At 35.4% G+C, this 20,984-nt stretch overlaps 1 protein-coding gene across 1 annotated transcript in view; it reads right to left on the reverse strand.

Annotated features, from left to right (window-relative positions):
• Nucleotides 1-2,372: 2,372 nt before the first annotated feature.
• HELLS (helicase, lymphoid specific) overlaps nt 2,373-20,984 on the reverse strand; it is a 38,170-nt gene continuing 19,558 nt past the window's right edge. The window contains exons 9-22 of the mRNA XM_060641968.3: nt 20,497-20,679; nt 19,538-19,681; nt 16,338-16,534; nt 16,045-16,141; nt 14,540-14,701; nt 13,418-13,557; nt 13,193-13,331; nt 11,775-11,858; nt 11,574-11,693; nt 10,009-10,125; nt 9,537-9,696; nt 6,951-7,047; nt 6,795-6,871; nt 2,373-2,941 (exon numbers count right to left, since the gene is read on the reverse strand). Coding sequence (XP_060497951.1) covers nt 2,847-2,941; nt 6,795-6,871; nt 6,951-7,047; nt 9,537-9,696; nt 10,009-10,125; nt 11,574-11,693; nt 11,775-11,858; nt 13,193-13,331; nt 13,418-13,557; nt 14,540-14,701; nt 16,045-16,141; nt 16,338-16,534; nt 19,538-19,681; nt 20,497-20,679 — 1,812 coding nt within the window. The 3' untranslated portion in view covers nt 2,373-2,846. The remainder of the gene's footprint in view (nt 2,942-6,794; nt 6,872-6,950; nt 7,048-9,536; nt 9,697-10,008; nt 10,126-11,573; nt 11,694-11,774; nt 11,859-13,192; nt 13,332-13,417; nt 13,558-14,539; nt 14,702-16,044; nt 16,142-16,337; nt 16,535-19,537; nt 19,682-20,496; nt 20,680-20,984) is intronic.

Here is a 20,984-nt window from a genome sequence, read left to right on the forward strand (position 1 = left end):
TTTTTCTCCTAAGTATGATTCCTTGGGCTTAATTTAGTAACCATAATTGATAGTGAAGTAATAAAAAACATGTTATTTGCAGAGATGTACTGGCTAATACAACAAACAGGATCATAAAAACTTAACTAGAATTAATTTAAAAAGAAGCTCAAAACCAAAATAATTTGCGTACAGACCTTAAAACTAATAGAAGTACCTAATGTTTTGGTTATAAACGTTATTACTTTTCATAAATGTTATTACTTTTCAGTCTTCCCATAAAGTATTACTTCAAACTGCTAAGATTTAAAAAAAATAACATAATTACTAAGATATTAGTGAAAGACACTATCAAACATGTTTGCTTAGATTAGAAATGTTCAAGTATCACTTTCACTACACCTCTGAACACATAAGGAACTGCCTAAGGATATGGAAGACTCAACAACAAAAAAGCTAATATTTTTCATGACAATGATCAACCAAAGGAAGACAAGCCCTGTTTGAGAATATTCTTTGAGACAGAGAGTATGTTTCAGCATCACAGAGTGAGAACATCTGTTCCCTTCTGCCCCTTCCTTACTAAAATCTAGAACTAAGATAACATAATAAGATGAAAGAGGTATTAAACTCCCAGAAGAGATGGAAACACAAGATTATGGAAGCTGGAAAATAAATGCATGGTTTCTAACAGTCTCAACAGGTGGAGTACAAGCTCAGAAGCTCAGATTTGGGATAGTTTGAGTTATCAGGCAACCAATTAAACATGTCAAGTAGTCAGTTGGATAGGAGTTCAGGGGAAAGAATTCTGGCTAGAGATATAAAAGAAATCTGAGCTATCTACTTAAAGCAGTAAGATAAGACCATCAAGGGAGCCCTAAGCTCTGCTTGGGACGTTCTAATGTCTAGGGGTCAAAGACATAAAAAAGAAATAGCAAAGGGGACAAGGAAGAACTAGAGAAGTAGGAAGGAAAACCAGGCCAATGTGTTCGCTAGAAATTAGCAAACTAAGGACATTGTTTAGGAGGTTGCACTGTAGCTTAAAGACCAAGCACACTGAGGTGACAGACCTCAGTAAGAACTGTTCCAATGGACAGAAGGGGATGAAAATCTGACTGGAACAGATCTAGGAAAAAAAATGGAAGAGGAGAAACAAAAATAGTTGTCTGTGTTGTATGAATTTTGTTTAGATTTGATTAAAATGAATACGCACATAAAAGCTAAAATTCCTGAGCTATGTCCACACATTTCATTATGAGAAACACAGCCCTATATCATCAATTGTAAATACAGACAACTTTTCAAGGAGCTTTTTATAAAAGAGAAATGAGGCATTTCTGTTGGCTCCAGACAGGAGGATATGTCCATAGTAACAGGAAAGGAGGACTCGTGAGCACAGATGCTGGTAGATTCACAGGTGCAGTGGCAGCAACTTTTGCAAGTTCTTTTCTGATTATTTCTATTTTCTAAGGGCCAACAGGGAAAAGATAAGAGGGAGGGGTTACATCTTACAGATGTAAGAACAGAAGTAAACCCATGAAACAGTCACTGGAAAATGTAAGCCTGTAACCTGTGCCTATATCCAAGTTAAATGCTCAAGTAACACCTTGAGACACCATTTATTGTCTGGTTGCCATTTGCGCGGCACTGTTGTCAAATTCCTGTCCTATTCCTGCACAATTTAGAACAGACTAGGGAAACTTAGTAGGACTACTAAACAACCAAGTTACAGGTATGATTAGCCAGCATGACTGATTCGTAAACATTCCCACTTAAAAAACACACCTGCTCTGTAGTCTGTTCATTTGAATATTCTCTCAGAACAATTTTTCTTCTAAGTCCTAGTTTGATTACCCTAAGGCAGAGATAATCTAATCTATATTGAATACAATAACATTTTCACAAGAGACAAACAACCTACACAGAAATGTATGGTTCAGGGAGCATTCAGGACCTCTCTTCCTTACAATCTGACATACAAGCCCTAAATTGTTCCCATTTTGGCCTTTATATTCCTCTACTATATACTATGAATTTCATAGGAATTTCATTCTTACATCTTGTTTTCTTCTCTCTGGTACGATTTACTCCTCCTACTATATATACATTTTCAAGATCTTTGCTCTTGTTATATTCTTGTTTTGCACAATATATTACCACTTCCAACTTCTGGCTTTTTTGGTCAAGACCCTACAGTCTCTCTGAGAGCCATCTCTGCATTAACCAATGTCCAGTTGTAATCTTCATATGACGTATGTGTATAGTACTACTAATGAATAAAAATCAAGTCAACATAATAATACTGAGTCACAATGCCAGTCCAGACTTCTGCTATTACTTCACCTGAACCATTATTTTCCTGGGGGGGGGGGTGGGGGGGTGGGAATCTGAGATCATCATATAACAAACATTTATTTGGTAATTTATTTTATAGAAATAGACTCTAAAACCAAACAATTTCTTATTTAAACACCAGAAAGCATAATCCCAATCATTCCCCCATCAAAAGCCTACTCCATAAATGAAGTACCCCAAACCCATGAACTGTACTCCTAAAAGGGGGGAAAGACTTTAAACTTCCACAGGAAGACTGTATAAATCTGGCAGTGGTTAAGTACACATCAGCCTGTACCCAAGAATATTACTGAGCCCAAATAATTAACGGAAAAATCTAAACTTACTATGAGTACTTCTTTGTTCTTAATAAGGCTCAGAAAATTACCATCTATTAATTATGCAATGGTACAAGTTTCATTATGTAAACTGATACAACCAAAAAAGTAAAGCGGATAATCTGGATTTTAAAACCAATACAGGTAAATCACTAGATGTAAACAAGAACTTTAAGGGCAGTCTTTAGTTCCAATTTAAAACAAACATTCAGGACTGGAATCCTCAGAATTTTCTAGTATCTTGAAAATCCCCATCTTCTCTTTAATCGGTCCTGAGGCATTCATTTGATCTAAGAGAAAAATACATAAATGTTTTTTATTTTTTTAAACAAGTATTTATTTTTTAAAAGTATGAGAACCTAAAAAAGAATATTAAAAGAAATGTCCAATATGTTGTTATGAAAAGAGTCATCTGTCCAAAACTTAAAAAACCACAAAATGTGAGCCACTTTATTCCTCAATCATTAATAGTCAATGTAACAAAAGCAAGAAAGTAAAATGTACTCTTAATATAATGAGAACTGGCCTCCAAGGAACAAATATCAGTTTGCTAATCAAAATCACTTCTGTTGAATTTAAGATATATTAAGTATAGGGAAACAGTGTGAATTACATTTTCAGAGATGTCTTAAAAAATACCAAAAGCCCAGGGGCGCCTGGGTGGCTCAGTCGGTTAAGCGTCCGACTTCGCTCAGGTCATGATCTCACGGTCTGTGAGTTCGAGCCCCGCGTCGGGCTCTGTGCTGACAGCTCAGAGCCTGGAGCCTGCTTCAGATTCTGTGTCTCCCTCTCTGTCTGACCCTCCCCCGTTCATGCTCTGTCTCTCTCTGTCTCAAAAATAAATAAACATTAAAAAAAATTAAAAAAAAAAAAAATACCAAAAGCCTAATATTTGTTAGTTTAAAGGCTGGAAAGCATGATACCATGAAAATTTATCTTAATACACACTCCAGCTGATAACATGTGGTCTTTTACATTTTTGTCAATGATAGCTATGGAATGAAATCTCTACTGGTGTTGAGTGGCATTACTCTGATTTCTTAGGAAGCTAAAGCATCTTTAATATGTTCCCTGGCCACTTTCCTGCCTACTCACGTTGTCCTTTTCTCTTGTTGACTTTTAGTTATCTATATGTGATAAACACTTCCTTATCTGTTAGGTGTTGCAAATATATTTCTGTGGTTTGTCTCTAATCTGTTTATAGTATCATCTGCTTTAAAAAATTTTTTTAATGTTTATTTTTGAGAGAGACAGAAAGAGAGAGATGGAGACCCAGAATCCAAAGTAGGATCCAGGCTCGGGGTTGTCAGAACAGAGCCCGATGAGGGGCCCAAATCCACTAGCCATGAGATTGTGACCTAAGCTGGAGTCGGAAGCTTAATTGATTGAACCACCCAGGCACCCCAGTATCATCTGTTTTTATACAAGTCTTTAATGTAATTAAATGTAATTAAATCTATCAATCTATAAATAAACAAACATAAAAAAAATATTTTCCTGTCCTAAAGTCATACATGTATTTTCCCGTATTTTTAAAGTTTTGCTTTTAATATTTAGGTTCTGACCTGTTAATTTATTTACAATTTGTTCTTGAGTGTGGTATGGTGTCCTAGCTGTTGATTAGAAATGTCCCGGGGCATGCTTAACAGACTGAGCCACCCAGATGCCCCAAAACTATAAAACTCTCAAAAGAAAACACCATGACCTTGGCTAGGCAAAGATTACTTACACATGACACCAAAACAGTAAGTGGTAACAAAAAAAGATAAACTGGACTTTATGAAAATTAAAAAGTTTTGTCCTTCAAAACACACTAATTAAGAAAGCGCAAAAAAAAAAAAAAAAAAAAAAGAAAGAAAGCGCAAGATAAGGGATGCCTGGCCAGCTCAGTTGGTAGAACACGCAACTAACTCTTGATTTCAGGTCATGAGTCCGAGCCCTATTTTGGGTGTGGAGTTTAGTTGGGGGGGGGGGGGGGGGGGGGTGGAAAGAGCATCCAAGATAAGCCATAAACCGGGAGAAAATATCTGCAAAACAAATATCTGATAAAGGACTTGTATCTAGAATATATAAAGAATTCTTTCAACTCAATAAGACAACACAATTTTAAGAAGAGCTATTTGAAATGAAGCTGAAGATATCACGAGACTATATGCAGTGATGTGCTTGTAAATGTTCAACAATTGGCTTCCCGGATACCCTGCCCCATCAAAAGGCCCTGGATTTGTAGTTTTTCCTTATTTCCATGGTATTAACATATTCCTGCTTTCACCAATACTACACTACCAACATAACAGTGCTGAAGGCAGGGGTGGGAAAAGATGTGCAGTAGTATAGCTTTATACAGTATTTCCCCTACGCAGTTACAGTACATATAATTGGGCATAGATTACCAGTAGGTTATGAAATAATTAGGGAATGATGAGTTTTATTTATTTATTTTTTTTTTTTTAATTTTTTTTTTTTCAACGTTTCTTTTTTTATTTATTTTTGGGACAGAGAGAGACAGAGCATGAACGGGGGAGGGGCAGAGAGAGAGGGAGACACAGAATCAGAAACAGGCTCCAGGCTCCGAGCCATCAGCCCAGAGCCTGACGCGGGGCTCGAACTCACGGACCGCGAGATCGTGACCTGGCTCAAGTCGGACGCCCAACCGACTGCGCCACCCAGGCGCCCCGGGAATGATGAGTTTTAAATATATTTGTTTACAAAATAATTTATGGTCACCAATGTAGACATCAACTCATTATTCTAAAAACTGAAAAACAGAAGAAGCAATTTATCCTGCTTCACCTGTATAAACTATATCTCAGAATAACCAGAGTTGGTAGGGAAAAGTTCTTAATAGACTCATTCTGGCTAATAAAGGAAAAACAAGAAAATTACCATTTTGCAGTCCTTAAGGTAATAATTGTTGAAAACAATCATCAGTGGATACTAAAATCATCAGGCTTAATAAAAGACAGAAAACTTGATAAGATCAGCCTGAATGACCTGACCAATCTTAGCTCACTAAAAATAAGAAACCCAGAAAAGCACTTCCTGGTAGGATTTAAAATATGACAATAGCTATTTGGTCTCAGCTGGTGACATACCATCTAGACTAAGGAAGACCTGGAAACTTCAGGACCATGTGAACTGCGTCAGCAAACACCAGAAGCACCCAGGAGGCCAGGGTGATGCTGGTGGCATGACCACAGGATCCACTTCAACAAGTATCACTGAAGTTACTTTGGGAAAGTTGGAATGAGGCATTACCACTTACAGAGGAACCAGAGCCTCTGCCCACCTATCAACCCTGATAAATGCTCCCCAAAACAAGACTGGAGCTGATTCTACCATTGATGAAATGAAATTGGGCTGCAAACATCCGGGAAAGAGAAAGTTCCCAAAACAATCTGTCATCGTGAAGGCTAAACTCTTCAGCGTAAGAGTGGAGAAGGTTAAGGGTGTCTATGTGGGGGAGCCTGGTAGCTTAAAACCAGGTGGAGGGAGCTCATTAAATGCTAACAGGTGCTTTTCTCAAAGAGAGAAAGAACAAAGTATTACAAAGTATTCATAAGAAACAGAACCTAGATCCAATTAAGCCTATAGAGCTATTTACATAGCTATTTATCACTTTTCTGAAAATAAGTAGATTGAGGAACAAATCAACGAACACAAAAGGGGTTAAAAAAATCAGCCAATTTCAAAATATAGGTCATTTTATAGGACAACCCACTTTTCCTCTATGACATGCAACAATGAAAGTGAGAAGGATGTTACAGAAGAGTCATAACAATGAAATTTAGATCCTGATTCAAACTGTAAAAAAGGATTTGAGACAACTGGGGAAATCTGAATATGGCCTGGGTAGTAGAGGATATCAAGGTTTTAGTGCCAATTCTCTTAAATGTAATGACATAGTGGCTACATTTAAAGACCTGCTCTTCCCAGTAAAAGATGCCTGAGTAAAATGCCTGGGTAAAATGTCATGATTTTAAGATTCTGACAAAAGAGAATCAAAATGAAAAAAGACTAGTTAAATGTTGTGGACTATTGTGGCTGAATCAATTACATATAGGGGTACGTTAAGTATTACTATTCTCTCTTCTTACATGTCTGTTTCAGTTTCCAGTAAAAGAAAAATAAAAGGTTACTTGCCAATGAGATCACTTCGATCTAGCAACAACTCCAAATCTTTATCGCTAATGACCTTCTCTCTTGATCCTTTTACTTCTCTATAAGAAAACAAAATATTCAAGTCCATATAATAAATCAAAACTATGAATTACATTTTTTTTAATTAAAATATCTTACCTTTCATAATCTCTAGATTTTAATAATTCCATTAATTCCTTAGGGTCTAAGAAGTTCTTAGATTGATTTAATCCAGACTGACCACCTTTGAAATGATCTAGAAAAAAATTTTCAAGAAAATCAAAACATTGAAAATTGCCTTTAAAACCAAAATATACTACATTATAAACCAATCAGAATGGTGTATGTTAAAAAGTATAGGCAAAGTCAAGTGGTGATAAGGGGAAAAGTAATCACAGCTCTCATACTTTGCTAGTAGAAATGTAAAATGGTATGTCTGCTTGGAGAAAAAATTCAGCAGGTTCCTGTAAGTAAACATGCACCCATCCAAAGACCAAGAACAAACAAATGCATGTGTCCACAAACACTTGTACAAGAACAGCTTATTCAGAAAAACCAAGATCTGAAAAACAACTTAAATGTCAACCAACAAAAGAATGGACAAACTATTAACTTCTAATATAACATAAATGAATCTCAAAATGTTCTGCTGAACAAAAGTAGTAGCTACATACATACAAATGAATCCACATATGAAGTTAAAGGAAAAACTAATCTGTGTCACAAAAATCAGAACAATGGCTGCCTTCTGGTGAGGAACAAGAGAGCATGGAAAATGACTGGTGTAGGGGAAAATGGTTTTGGATGATGGAACTGTTTACCTTGACCTAGAGGATAGTTACACTGTGTGTATTCATTTATCAAAATTCATCAACCTGTACATTTAAGATCTGGTTATTTTACTGTATCCATATTATACCTCAATAAAACACTGACAGTATTTTAAAAATTCTTTTCAAATTGTTCTTTGAAATTAATTTCTCAAAATACTGAAAACAGACTTGGGAAAATAAAACTAGACAAATTTTACTGAATTTAAACTATATTCAATAAAGAAAATATATTTCATCATTCAAATTCCTAAAGCAGCACAGGTGAAAAAATTTTAATTTGCACAAAATCTTCTTAGAAAAGTTCTTTTTTCCTCCAATTTAATTCCAACTACAATCTGAATGTTCCATGAAGTCAAATTAAAGATTTCTAAAACCTAACCTCAATGTCAGATACACTGGAGGAAGTATTTGCAAGTAGAGAGCAAGAAGAAAAGTAGCATAAAATAAACTAATAGTGATTTTTGACATTATGTTCCCATTACTCTAGGCTTCACAACTTAACAGATGTTTTCAACTTTTGTGATGTAGCCATGAAGACAATTTCTCCAAATAGATTTTCATACTGACTGAATAAAAGCAGAAACTTCTCCAAGGAATCTTAGGGAACAGAATATAAAATGCCAATGCCTCACCTACTTCACTTCCCCTACTTCTCACAATCTAAAACACTGTATTTTAAAGATTATATTTGAAACAATGAAAAGGACATTCTAGAGCCACATATTTTTTGAAATAGCAAGTTCAATCAAGTAAATAGTTTTTATAGCACTACTTCAATGTATCCTTAATATTCTAAAAAAAATTTTCTTTAATGTTTATTTATTTTTGAGAGAGAGAGAGAATCAGAGACAGAGACAGAGCATGAGCAGGGGAGGGGCACAGAATCTGAAGCAGGCTCCAGGCTCTGAGCTGTCAGCACAGAGTTGAACACAGGGCTCAAACTCATGAACCGTGAGATCATGACCTGAGCTGAAGTCAGATGCTCAACTAACTGAGCCACCCAGGCACCCCGATATTCTAATACTTAATATACTGAACTTCCAAGAGGCTTAAAACTTCCTTAAAGCCTTTCGACAGGCAAATCTCTTATCAAGAATAAGCATTAACATCATGTCAGAGATTAGGGTATGGCGTTTTAAAAGTGTCCTGGATAGGGGTTTCCTTGCCCCTCTGCTCCTCATCTAGACACTAATGTTTTTCCTTTGTGTTTATGGTTACACCAATCCAGTTTAGGTCTTTACAGCTACAAATTCCCCACTGCTTACTAAAATCCTAATCAAGCTGTACTTATTTATACATTTTTTTATTTTACAGAAAGAGCATGCGCACAGGTGGGTGGGGGAGAGGGGCAGTAGGAGAGACAGCCTAAACAGGTTCCACTCTCAGCACAGAGCCTGACATGGGGCTTACTCCCATGGCCCTGGGATTATGACCTGAGCCGAAATCAAGAGTTGGAGGCTCCAATGACTGAGCCACGTAATCGCCCCCGTACTAATTTCTTTTATAAAGAAATCAGTGGGGCACCTGGCTGGCTCAGTCAGTGGAGCATGCAACTCTTGATCTTGGGGTTGTGAGTTAAAGTCCCACACTGGGTGTGAGATTACTTAAAAATAAAATCTTTCAGGGGCGCCTGAGACGCTCAGTCAGTTAAGCGTCCAACTCCTGGTTTTGGCTCATGTTATGATCTCACAGTTTATGGGACTGAGCCTCGCATTGGGCTTTACGCTGACAGTGCTACTTGGGATTCTCTCTCTCTCTGCCCTTCACCTGCTCATGCTCTTTCTCGCTCTCAAAATAAATAAATACACTTAAAAAAAATCTTCAAAAATATAATAAGGAAAATATTAGTAACAAAATTCCACAACACACAACAGGCAACTGAAACAAAAAAGTACTACAAAGTATTATTTACTTTTGTGGATGATCAACTTTTCCAGTTTTCTTTTAGCAGCTGCTCTTTCCACAATTTTCTGATCAATAGTATTTGCTGTGACAAGACGATATACAACAACGGGCTTTGTCTGACCAATTCTATGACATCTATCCTGGGCCTGAAGATCAGATTGGGGATTCTTAGAGTAAAAAGAAAAATAACATTTAACAGTTGAATATTAAAGTTACTTAAACTCATACTATGTGGGTAAAGTCACATGCATGCATGATCCAATCAGAATCTTTTAAATAGTGTCTTAAACTCATTGTAGATCTCTAGAATGACTTCAATGATAAAACATGTTCAAGTCTTTACACATAGGGTACTTGATAATGATTTTTGTTTTAAAATGGGATACCTTTTCAAAATAAAATTGCAAAGCATACAATGAAAGATAAAAAAAAATTCAGAATGGAAATATAATCAGCATATTGCTATACTTTTGACTTACCCAATCACTATCATAAATGATAACTGTATCTGCTGCAGTCAAATTAATGCCCAGGCCACCAGCTCGTGTACTGACTAAGAAGATAAACACCTCTGGATCTGTGTTGAAGCTGTGCATCTAAAAGCAAAAAAGGGTACAGACCCAAGGAATTAAGAAATTATTACTGCCTGGAACATGGATATGGTGTTGCATGTGGAACAACCATCTTATAACCATGTGTTTATAGCAAAGGCAGGGGGGGAAGGCAATGCCAAGGGATATAATAAGCCAGCATTCTCTAAACTAGGTATGAATTCTTCATTACCTACAGGATTTTTAATGTGGAGTAAAAAAATAATGAAAACCCCAGAAGTCATTACAGTTGAAAAAGACAGGGCACCTGGGTGGCTCAGTTCGTTAAGTGTCTGACTTTGGCTTGGGTCATGATCTCACGGCTTGTGGGTTCGAGCCCCATGTCAGGCTGTGCGCTGACAGCTCAGAGCCTGGATGGAGTCTGCTACGGATTCTGTGTCTCCCTCTCTCTCTGCCCCTCCCCTGCTCATGCTCCGTCTCTCTTGCAAAAATAAACATTAAAAAAAATTTTTTTTAAAAAGCTGAAAAAGACTAATTTGCTGGAAAGAGGTAAAATTATCAAAGACTTCCTTCCCACAAAATAAATAATTGTAAGCATATCCACTGCCCAAATTAAGATAATAAACCAGGGACTTTAAGAAGCACTCTATCAATTTGATCTTCAGAGGGGCTTGACACTGAGTTCAGTCAGGCCAGTCACACAGGTAGGTCATACCTATGTAACTAACCTTCAGTGGAAACCATGGACACCAAGGCTCAGATGAGCTTCCCTGGCTTACTTCACATGTGAGGTTACAAATTGTTCCTGAGAGAGCACCTGGGTGTCTCCAGTCGGTTAAGCGTCTGACTTCGGCTCAGGTCATAATCTTGCGGTTCGTGAGTTTGAGCCCTGCGTCAGGCTCTGTGCTGACAATTCTGAGCCTGGAGGCTGCTTCAGATTCTGTCTCCCTTTCTCTCTGCCCCACCCTCACTCATGTTCTCTCTCAAAAATAAACATTAAAAAAATTAAAAAACAAAAATTAAAACACCCAGGTGCCCCTGTTATCTCAATATTCTTAACAGTGGTGGTGAAGTAGGATATTATGAAGTAAAGGTGGACCAAAAGACACATATAATTTAAGAATCATTAAGACTTAGCGGTGCCTGGTTGGCTAAGTCAGTTAAGCATCCGACTTCGGCTCAGGTCATAATCTCAGGGTTCGTGGGTCAAGCCTGACATCGGACTCTGTGTTGGCAGCCCAGAGCCTGGAGTCTGCTTCAGATTCTGTGTCTCCCTCTCTCTGTGTCCCTCCCACGCTTGTGCTCTGTCTCTCTCAAAAGCAAACATTAAAAAAAAAAAATCATTAAGACTTATTATAACTAAAAAATGCTTAGGTTTTTGATCCTGTTACAAGGTTTTCAGTCTATCAACTTGTGGGTCTACTCTGAACATTACTTTAGAAATCAAGATATGAATTACAAAAAGGAATTTGATACGTATGACATAGTCTTACATTTTTTTCTCTCTCTGAATAAGACATGGATCCATCAAGCCTGCTGAAGTTGAAATTTCTAAAGTGGCAGTAATCCATCAAAATATCTAACATTCTTGTCATTTGTGAAAATAGCAGCACCTGAAATTTAAATATATCTTAGTATCTATTCTGATTAATAGGAAGTAATTAAATAACCAAAAATCCAATCAAAAGCACAACCTTGTGACCTCTGGATTTTAGTTCTGGCAGCATTCGATCCAAAATTAAGAATTTCCCAGAATTTGTTACCAACTCTTCATCAATCTTAAAAGCAGACAAAGAGGGACAACAGAAAAATAGAATAATTATCAATAACTTTTGTCAAATAAAATCCAGATGAACAGTTCATTTTAATGACAAATAAGTCCCTATAAAACTAAAATTTTTAAAAATTGACCTTATTTATTTGATCTTTTTAAATAAGAAGATAGTTCTTTCTCAGGGAAAGACACACTCTAGAATTTAAAACCAATGATTTCACAAAAACAAAAATCAGTCTAAGTCCAACCTTGATCTATCCTTCCCACCCCTCTCCCAAAGGCTTTGTAATAAGAGAACTGTTAAGTTTAAACCTACTACACATGTTGAAGTTTTTCCTTTATAAATGTACTTTCAATAAAATATGAATATTACTGCTAGAATTCTCAGTATAAATTAAACATAAGAGCTTATAAGCAACCTAAATATTGAAGAAAATTTTCACCTGGTGACTATTAATTTCCTCATCAGAGATTATCTTCTTCCTTACTTGAATGAAAAACTGTAAAGAAGTGGTTTGCAAATGGGGGCAATTTTGCCCTCCATCCCAGGGTATATTTGGCAATATCTAGAGACATTTTAGGTTATCACAACTGGGGAAAACATATTTGGTATCCAGTGACCAGAGACTAGGGATAATGTTAAATGGCATATAGTTCACAGGCCAGCACCTTGTAAAAAAGATCTGGCCCCAAATGTCAATACTGTCAGGGATAAGAAACTCTACTGTGTAAGCTAGTGTGAAATAGGGTTATTGAGGATTACTAAAAACAGATTTATTTTAATACTATGCCATTTTTCCATCAAGTGCCCAAGAAAGTAATTTCATTCACCTAATCTGAATGCCCGTAACTTAGTAAACTTTTTGGTTCTGTGACTATCTGTTGAGATGTAGGTAATGAGCAGCCAGAATGATTTTGACAAGCTAAATACTAACTAAAAGGAATACTGAAAAGGTGACAACTATCTCTAATAGATAGCAAGTAAAACACAAAGTGGAAATAAATGGTATTAATAGCAAAACAAAACAAAACAAAACAAAAATACATCAATAAAACAAAAACTATTTTCACTATCACTCTAAATTTAGGGTGATTCTTAGTGTTCAGATAAAATACGTAAATAGAAATATTTCGCTTACATGTAGAAAGTGACTATCATTCTAACACTCAAAAAGTTCTTTCAATTTTGGGGGGGATGATCTTCACTTACTGGAAGGATTACAATCTTTATATTTTAAGGATTACAATACTTAAGTAATAATCAAAAAAACAAAATGACACTTTCCTTCAATACAAAAAAGTTACAGAAATCAAAACAGTAAATTAAATGGTACTGACCTTAAACTCTTGTGTGACCGGGTCTATTGGGTATTCAATCAAATACGGATGATTACAGCATTTACGAAGGAGCATCATTATATTCTGCAGCTTCAGATTAACTTCAGACTCTAGAGGGATATTCGTTTCCACAACAGCTCTACCAAAAACACATAATCCACGAATGTGAGAAATACAAAAAGTATCACAGTTTAAAGGATACTTAAATTTATTTTAAACTCACACCTTTCTCGGTCTACTTCTGGCGGTATTTGACTGATCAATTTTTCCAATTCATTAGGGAAATCATCTATTTTGCTGTAATTTATTGACTTTCTGGAACGCCGTCTTGGTCGTCCAGTGGGACTTAGCTCAACTGTTTCTTTCTAAAAGTGAACAATTAAAAAGGAATATGTTTAAAAAGCTATACCCTTGAATTCTAAATATATACAAAGTGTGATAGAATACTTTCATGTTTTAAGACATATAGAAATAATAATTTTGTCTTTCATCATCAACTTTAGTGATTTCCAAAGGCATAAAATCAAGGATCCATAAACTTTCGCCAAGTGCAAATGTGGTCATATGAAGCCTAATTATTTTAACGTTTATGACAATATCTGAGAATTAGAGTAAATGCCTTCATATCTCCATGGAAAAAATTAAGGATGGGTAGAGCTGTTTTGAACTTATATGAAGGAATTTAATAACTTAGGGGCTCCACATATCTGCAATAGAGAGTATTTCTTTGGATTAGTATTAACAACACTGCAATGAAATTCCTCACAATAAGGAACAATATTAAATTCTGAATAGCTAAAAAGCCAGATCTTCCCTTTAATTATATAATAAAAATTGGGGAACAGTCTAATGGTTGTACAAAACAGAAATGTAGACCCATAAATATTTTGAAAAGAAATGCATAGGTCCATAGCATATAGTAAAAAAATCTGGACATTTAAACAAAATCTAAGGGTCTTTAACCTCCTATAAAGGGACTATGTGCTGTGTCTAGTTGGGAAATTCTTTTGGGAAATTCTTTTAGTATATTGTGTGCTTGATCAAATGTATTTCCAAGTCCATCACTCCACAGCATGACTAGGGTTAATCTGGGACAGGAATAAAAAATTTTAACAAACATTCCAGATAACGATAAAGCAACTGATACGTGAATCATCACCTGAACTTCAGTGGGATCACAGAATTACTAGGAGATAACTTTTGCTACTGACCTTATGCCTTATACTCCAGTTAGAAATTCACCCTCTACAAGTCCTAAAAACAGGTGATAAGCTCCAAGGCTGAAATTAACCATAAAAATTTCAATGCCAACTGTCATTTACAGTTTAGTTCAAATCCACACTCTACCTCACTGCATCCAAACATGTTTGCAATTGTACGGTTCACAATGGCTGTGTAAAAGATCTCTTGTTTCTTTGAAAGCGGTGCATAAACAACTACTTCTCGCTTAGGAGGAACTTCAAGAGCAACATCAGATTTTAGTCTTCTCAGTAAAAAAGGAGTTAGAATCTAAAATTTAAACATGAATAAACACGTGAATATTAAGCATTTCCAAGTTTTCAAGGAATACTCTCTCCACAAACCTCTTTACCCTTCTTTCTCTTTTCTTCCTATATATATACTATCAAATCTTGAAAGGGGAGATAAAATATCTCCTTGAAATTTCCCCAAACCAGAACACATCCCAAACTCATGGTATTTATCCACAACATTCCAAAATTTAACTTTTTCAAAAACTCTTAATATTATCTTGAATATTTTAATAAGTAGAAAGAAGATGACATTTGTGCCTTTCAGAATTAAAGTGATAACCCACAACATTTACAGTGAGATTTTGGACTAGCATAAAACCAACACACCAACCAACCCAGAGATGTAGACGTAAGAGTTTCCTTCTGTAAATTCTAAAATTTCAGGCTTGAAATTATTCTCATTCATCTTCCTACTGTGTGATGTCATGTGATTTTCACATTTATAAAACAACACAGAAGTAACAGGTAATTATACCATTATTAAATTGTTGAGAAGTCTTCAGGAGAATACATAAACTTGTTTAAATAATTTTGTATCCTTTATAGCCTTATCTTGAAATACACATTGATAACTCATTTACATAAAGTTCATTTTAGGGCTCTGTAGTTGAATATTCCATAGGTACAGAGTCAAATACAAGAAAGGCTTTAAAAGAGAGAATATTACTACCAGTTTAAGAAAAAAAGTATCTGTAAATAAGCTGCTCAGAAACACATATACCAATTGCCAAGAAAAAAAAAATACAAATGATTTGGTAGGGAAAGTATGATTTGGGATTTTATTGTTACTTTCAATTTTTGTACTGTTTCACATTTTTATCATGAATATGTATAAACTTTAAAATAAAAAAATTACCATGGATTTTGAATAAAATTGTCAATGCACAATTGAGAAGCTTTTTTGGGCTCTCATATGGAAATGACCAGGAGGCCTTTGACAGATTAATGTGTCTAAAGGAAACATAGGTAGGATTGGTGGAAACCACAGAAAACAGCAAAAATGGATCATGCAAAGTAAGTGAATTATGCAAATATTATTGGCGAACATTCATAAAAATCACCCACTTTCATTTTTTGGCTGACAAATATATCAGCAACCATAGGGGTAAAAGGAATATACATGAGTAGGGCAAACTTTTCACTTGAGTTCTGCTGTAAAGCCATGTGACATCTGGGGGTGAGGTAAGAGAAAGGGAGTTAAGTTAAATTTGAGGGGTCTTCATTTTTCCAAATCTCCTACAAAGGGTTGAACAGGTAATCTGTGGGGTTCCTTTTTTATTCCTAGTAGTCCATAGTAAGCATAATAAGACTAAGTCACACCTGGTGCAGCATATGCAATACATTCTGTTCTCGTTCTTTAGCAATAATATCTTCAGCAGTTTCTGAAAGACTAGTGATATCAAACCAAGATTCAAAGCTGTAAGAGAAAAAAGTGATTACAAGTTAACCTATTACATAAATCAATTGTATTCGCATAATTATCACAAAGAACTTGCCAAAAAGCTATCATTTTATTCCAACTACTTAGAAGAAAGGAATTAATTTTAACTAAGAGCACATATTTGAGAAGACTAGAAAAATAAAGAAAGTAGTTAAATAACTGGCTTACCTACCTTTTCAAGTCATCGAATACATCTGGCAACAAAAAGTTCAGTAATGACCAAAGTTCTGATAAATTGTTTTGCAAGGGAGTACCAGTCAAAAGAAGTTTGTTATCTGCATTAAATCGTTTTAACTCCCTGATCAGACGGCATTTCATGTTTTTAATCCTGTGTCCTTCATCTACTATTAAGTATTTCCAATAGCAGTGCTAGAAAAGGAATTTAGGGAAAAACTTTATAATTATGATCTCACAATTTTTCCTACAAACAATTCTAAAAATAAAACCTCCTTATTAGGGATGGATGTTCAATCTTAACCAATGGCATTTCTGTATCTACTGAGGTGACCATGTTTTCCTTCGAGCTACTGAAAGGGTAAGTAAATTTCCTAAAACGGGTATATACTTGTGTTCCTAAAATAGACCTCACTTGGCTATGAACTAATAATTAAAGTCCATCTGCTATTATGTATTTAAAATTTCTCTATTCACATTCTTTAGGCAAAGCAATCTGTGGTTTCCCTGTGTAATACTTTGTCAGGTTTTGATTAGTATTAAACTAGATTCCTAAAAAAGAACTAAAAGCTTTTATTAGTTCCATATGCTCTGAAACATTAAATATCATTATAATTTTCATTCTTGAGGCATACATCTGAAACTGACACTTATTTAATGTTATGGTGTTCTCGATTTTTTACATAATTATTGGTTTATTTAGGTTTCTCTTTCTTCTGGAGTCAGTTTTAGTAATTTGTATCTTCACAGAAAGCCATCCATCTACTTTCTTTTTTTTTTTTTTAATAACATTTTTTTTTTTTTTTTTTTTTTTACATTTATTTATTTTTGAGAGAGAGAGACAGAGCACAAGCAGGGGAGGGGCAGAGAGAGAGGGAGACACAGAATCCGCAGCAGGCTCCAGGCTGTCAACACAGAGCCCGACGCGGGGCTTGAACCCACAGACCGCGAGATCATGACCTGAGCCGAAGTCAGACGCTTAACCGACTGAGCCACCCAGGCGCCCCTCATCTACTTTCATTAAGTTGTCATAAAAATTGTTTTAATTTCTCATTTTAAAAAACCTTGTAGGGGCATCTGGGTGGCTCAGTCAGGTTAAGCATTGGACTCTTTGATTTCAGCTCAGGTCATGATCTCAGGGTAGTGAGATTGGGCCCCTCATCAAGACTCTGCACTGGGCATGGAGCCTGCTTCTTAATTCTCTTTCTCTCTCTCTCTCTCTCCCCCCTCTGCCCCTCTCCTTGGCTCCCTCTGTCAAATAACAAAAATTGACCATTAAAAAGAAAAAAAAAAAGCCAAAACAACCCCCCAATTTTTTATTTCAAGCATTATAATCTCAAAGGAGAAAAAAAAACCCTTGTAAAAAAAAGCAAAACCAACAAAAACAAAAAATCTTACTCTCATTTTTATTATCTTTCTCTTTTATGTTGATTGGCAAACTTAAAGCTCATCTATTTTATTGCTTAAAAATACAGAAACATGGAATATTTCTGGGAAATATAAATACCAACTTGTCAAGTTTAAGTATCCTTGGATAACAGGATTGGCAGATTGGGGGAAGAGGATGAAATGGGGCATTTTTGCATTTCACTTCAATACATTCAAAGCAGAATAAAAGTTTTTTTCAAATAATATTACGACTTTAAGAAAAACAAATTGGGACTTCTTTTGCTGGTAACATGACAAACCAGACAACCCGAATAATCTCTGTCAGACATCTGTCTTAAAAAACCCAAACATAAATAAATGAATATGCACAACAATCAGAAAACCCAATGCAACAGAAATGAGGGTTCTGAAAAATGAATTACGTGAACAGATACTTCTGTTACCACTCAGCAATAGGAGCCCTGCACCCCCAAAGCGAAGATCCTTAAAATAATTTTAAGTTCAGCGAAAGAAAATTACAAAATTCTAGCCACTAGTGAATGGACTTGACAAGAAAGCTTATCTGTTTCAATATGGGTGGGATAGGGAGATCAAAATAATTAGAAAGGTCTTCACGTTATATTATTTAGTAGGAAACTGAACTTTCAAGAAACAATGTATAGTACAACCCTATATATAAATTATACTTATATGCTAAGAAAAATATTTATATAGCAGTAGCATTCTCAGAATTAAAATTGTTTTTGGGGTGCCCACATGGCTCAATTGGCTAAGCATCCAATTCTTGATTTTGGTTCAGGTAATGATCTCACAATTCGTGGGTTCAAGCCCTACGTCAGGCTCTGTGCAGACAGTGCAAAGTCTGCTTAGGATTCTCTCTCTCTCTGTTCCTCCCTGCTTGTGCTCTCAAAATAAATAAATAAGCTTAAAAAAAATAATAATTAAAATTGCTTTTAAGTCTGCATGCTTTTTTCTACAAGCAGTATTATTTTACTGTGAAGAAGTAACATAACTGCAATTCATATTCCAAACTTCCACTAGCACACAAGTCAATTTTTTTTTTAATGTTTATTTTTGAGAGAGAGGGAGACACAGAATCCGAAGCAGGTTCCAGATTCTAAGCTGTCAGCCCAGAGCCCAATGCGGGGCTTGAACCCACAAATCATGAGATCATGACCTAAGCCGAAGTCAAAAGCTCAACCGGCTGAGCCACCCAGGCGTCCCACTTAAAATCTGATCTATCAAACAGAGAAAGGAAAAACATAGTAAAGAACTATGTGAAATAGGTGAAAGAGTGATAAAGTATTTCAAATACCAAACATTGAACTGATGATAGAGGCAATGAGCAAAAGTTAATATTCCAATTGTATTAAAACTTGGGCACTAATTGGTAATGTTATGCCATATATCCAGAAGACAGTCTAAAATTAACTTGTCTTCATATATTGTATTCTTATTTAATTAAAATTAAATGGATAAGTAAGTACTATATACTTAAACAACATGTCAGACGTGTCTGTAATACATTCACAGATTAGGTATGTCTACTTGATTCTAACGCACTAAGATGATATTATGGCTAAAGGCAAGGTACTATAGGCCTTAATTTTCTTGTTAGAAGACTACAACCTTCAGCTCAATCTTTCTGTTAATATAAACCTCTAGTTTCTAAAACTAGAAACTGTAAAACACAATCTGACTTCCATTAAGGAAAAAAAAATTAAATGCTACTGGATGATAAGAAAGTGCGATGAACTAAGAAAAATATGGTTTATAAGTTACAAAGAATTCAATGTAAACAAATCATACCTGTAATGCATTTCGGTCTCTCATGGCTATTTCAAATGAAGTAATTACCACAGGATGAATCTGCAGGGTCCCTTTCCGCTTGTGAATATTCCTTACTAATTTTCGACGTTCCTGCTGGGTTCCATGATATAACATAGTAGGAATCTAGAAGATTTTACATTGGAACAAAATATAAGTATCAACAATTTGGAAAACAAAACATTAAAAATTTAGGAGAGAAAAAAAAGACAATTTAATTTAATCTTAGCTCTATTTCTCTATACCAAATGAGTCAATCACCTCTAATAAATTATTTTATTACTATAAGGGAATAAGGAAAAGCCATAAAAACAAATCAAGTTTAAAGCAAGGATATAGCTAAGATGACACATATATGGAAGGTAATCACAGTAAGAGAAATAAATTCTACCTAGGTCAGACTTAGGTGAATCAAATTTCCCAGTACACTCAAAATCATCTAAGCCACCCCCTGTTGGGTTCCATGTTGGTAGCACAGAGCCTGCTTGGGATTCTCTCCCTCCTTCTCTCTCTGCCATTCCCCTGCTCGCGCTCTCTTGCTTGTTCTCTCTCTAAATAAACATTTAGAATTATTTTTGGCAAATATCCAAAATTATTAATACCTACTCTTTTCCATATACACTAAAAGTAGATTTTGCAGACATTTGAAAAATAACTTAAATAAGGGTGTGTGGCTGGCTCAGCCCGAGGAGTGTGCGACTCTTGATCTCAGGGTCATGAGTTTAAGCCCCAAGTTGGGTGTATAGATTAAATAAACTTAAAAACAAAACAAACAAACAAACAAAAAAACCCACACAAAACCTCAAATAAGATATAGTGTTTTCTGTAGTGCAGAAATCAACATAAATAATTATAGTAACAGTTCTACAATTTAATTCAGGCAACAAAACAATAAAAATATTTGCAATGAAATGTATTCAACAAAAGGAAACATATCTTACGTCTGGTGTAAATCTTTGGAATTCAGCCATCCAGTTAGGAAGTGTAGATAAAGGTCCACAGACAAGAAAAGGTCCAGGTACTCCTCTCTGAATCATCAGTGCAATTGTAGCAATACACTGAACTGTCTTTCCCAATCCCATTTCATCTGCTAAAATGCCATTTATTCCATTTTCCCAAAGCATCTGGACAAAATAACAGACACTGTATTTAAGTTGATATAAACACCTATTGAATTATCAATAGTTTATTCTTTTTACCCAAAAATAATTCTGATGAGACTGACACGTTCACGGTTAATAACACTTGTGAGAAGTCAGTTATCAAAGCCATAAAAGTGTTGGCAGTCTTAAATAAGACACCAAAAATTTAGTCTTGATGGATGGATAAATAAATTAGAAAATAAGTATTTACACACAAATGTTCATTGCATATTTAATAATGAAACTTGGAAGGAACAACTCAAGTTGTGTTACAGCACATTAACAGG

The sequence above is a fragment of the Panthera onca genome, chromosome D2 (genome assembly GCF_046562875.1).
Source record: "Panthera onca isolate mPanOnc1 chromosome D2, mPanOnc1 haplotype 2, whole genome shotgun sequence".
Lineage (NCBI taxonomy): Eukaryota > Metazoa > Chordata > Mammalia > Carnivora > Felidae > Panthera > Panthera onca.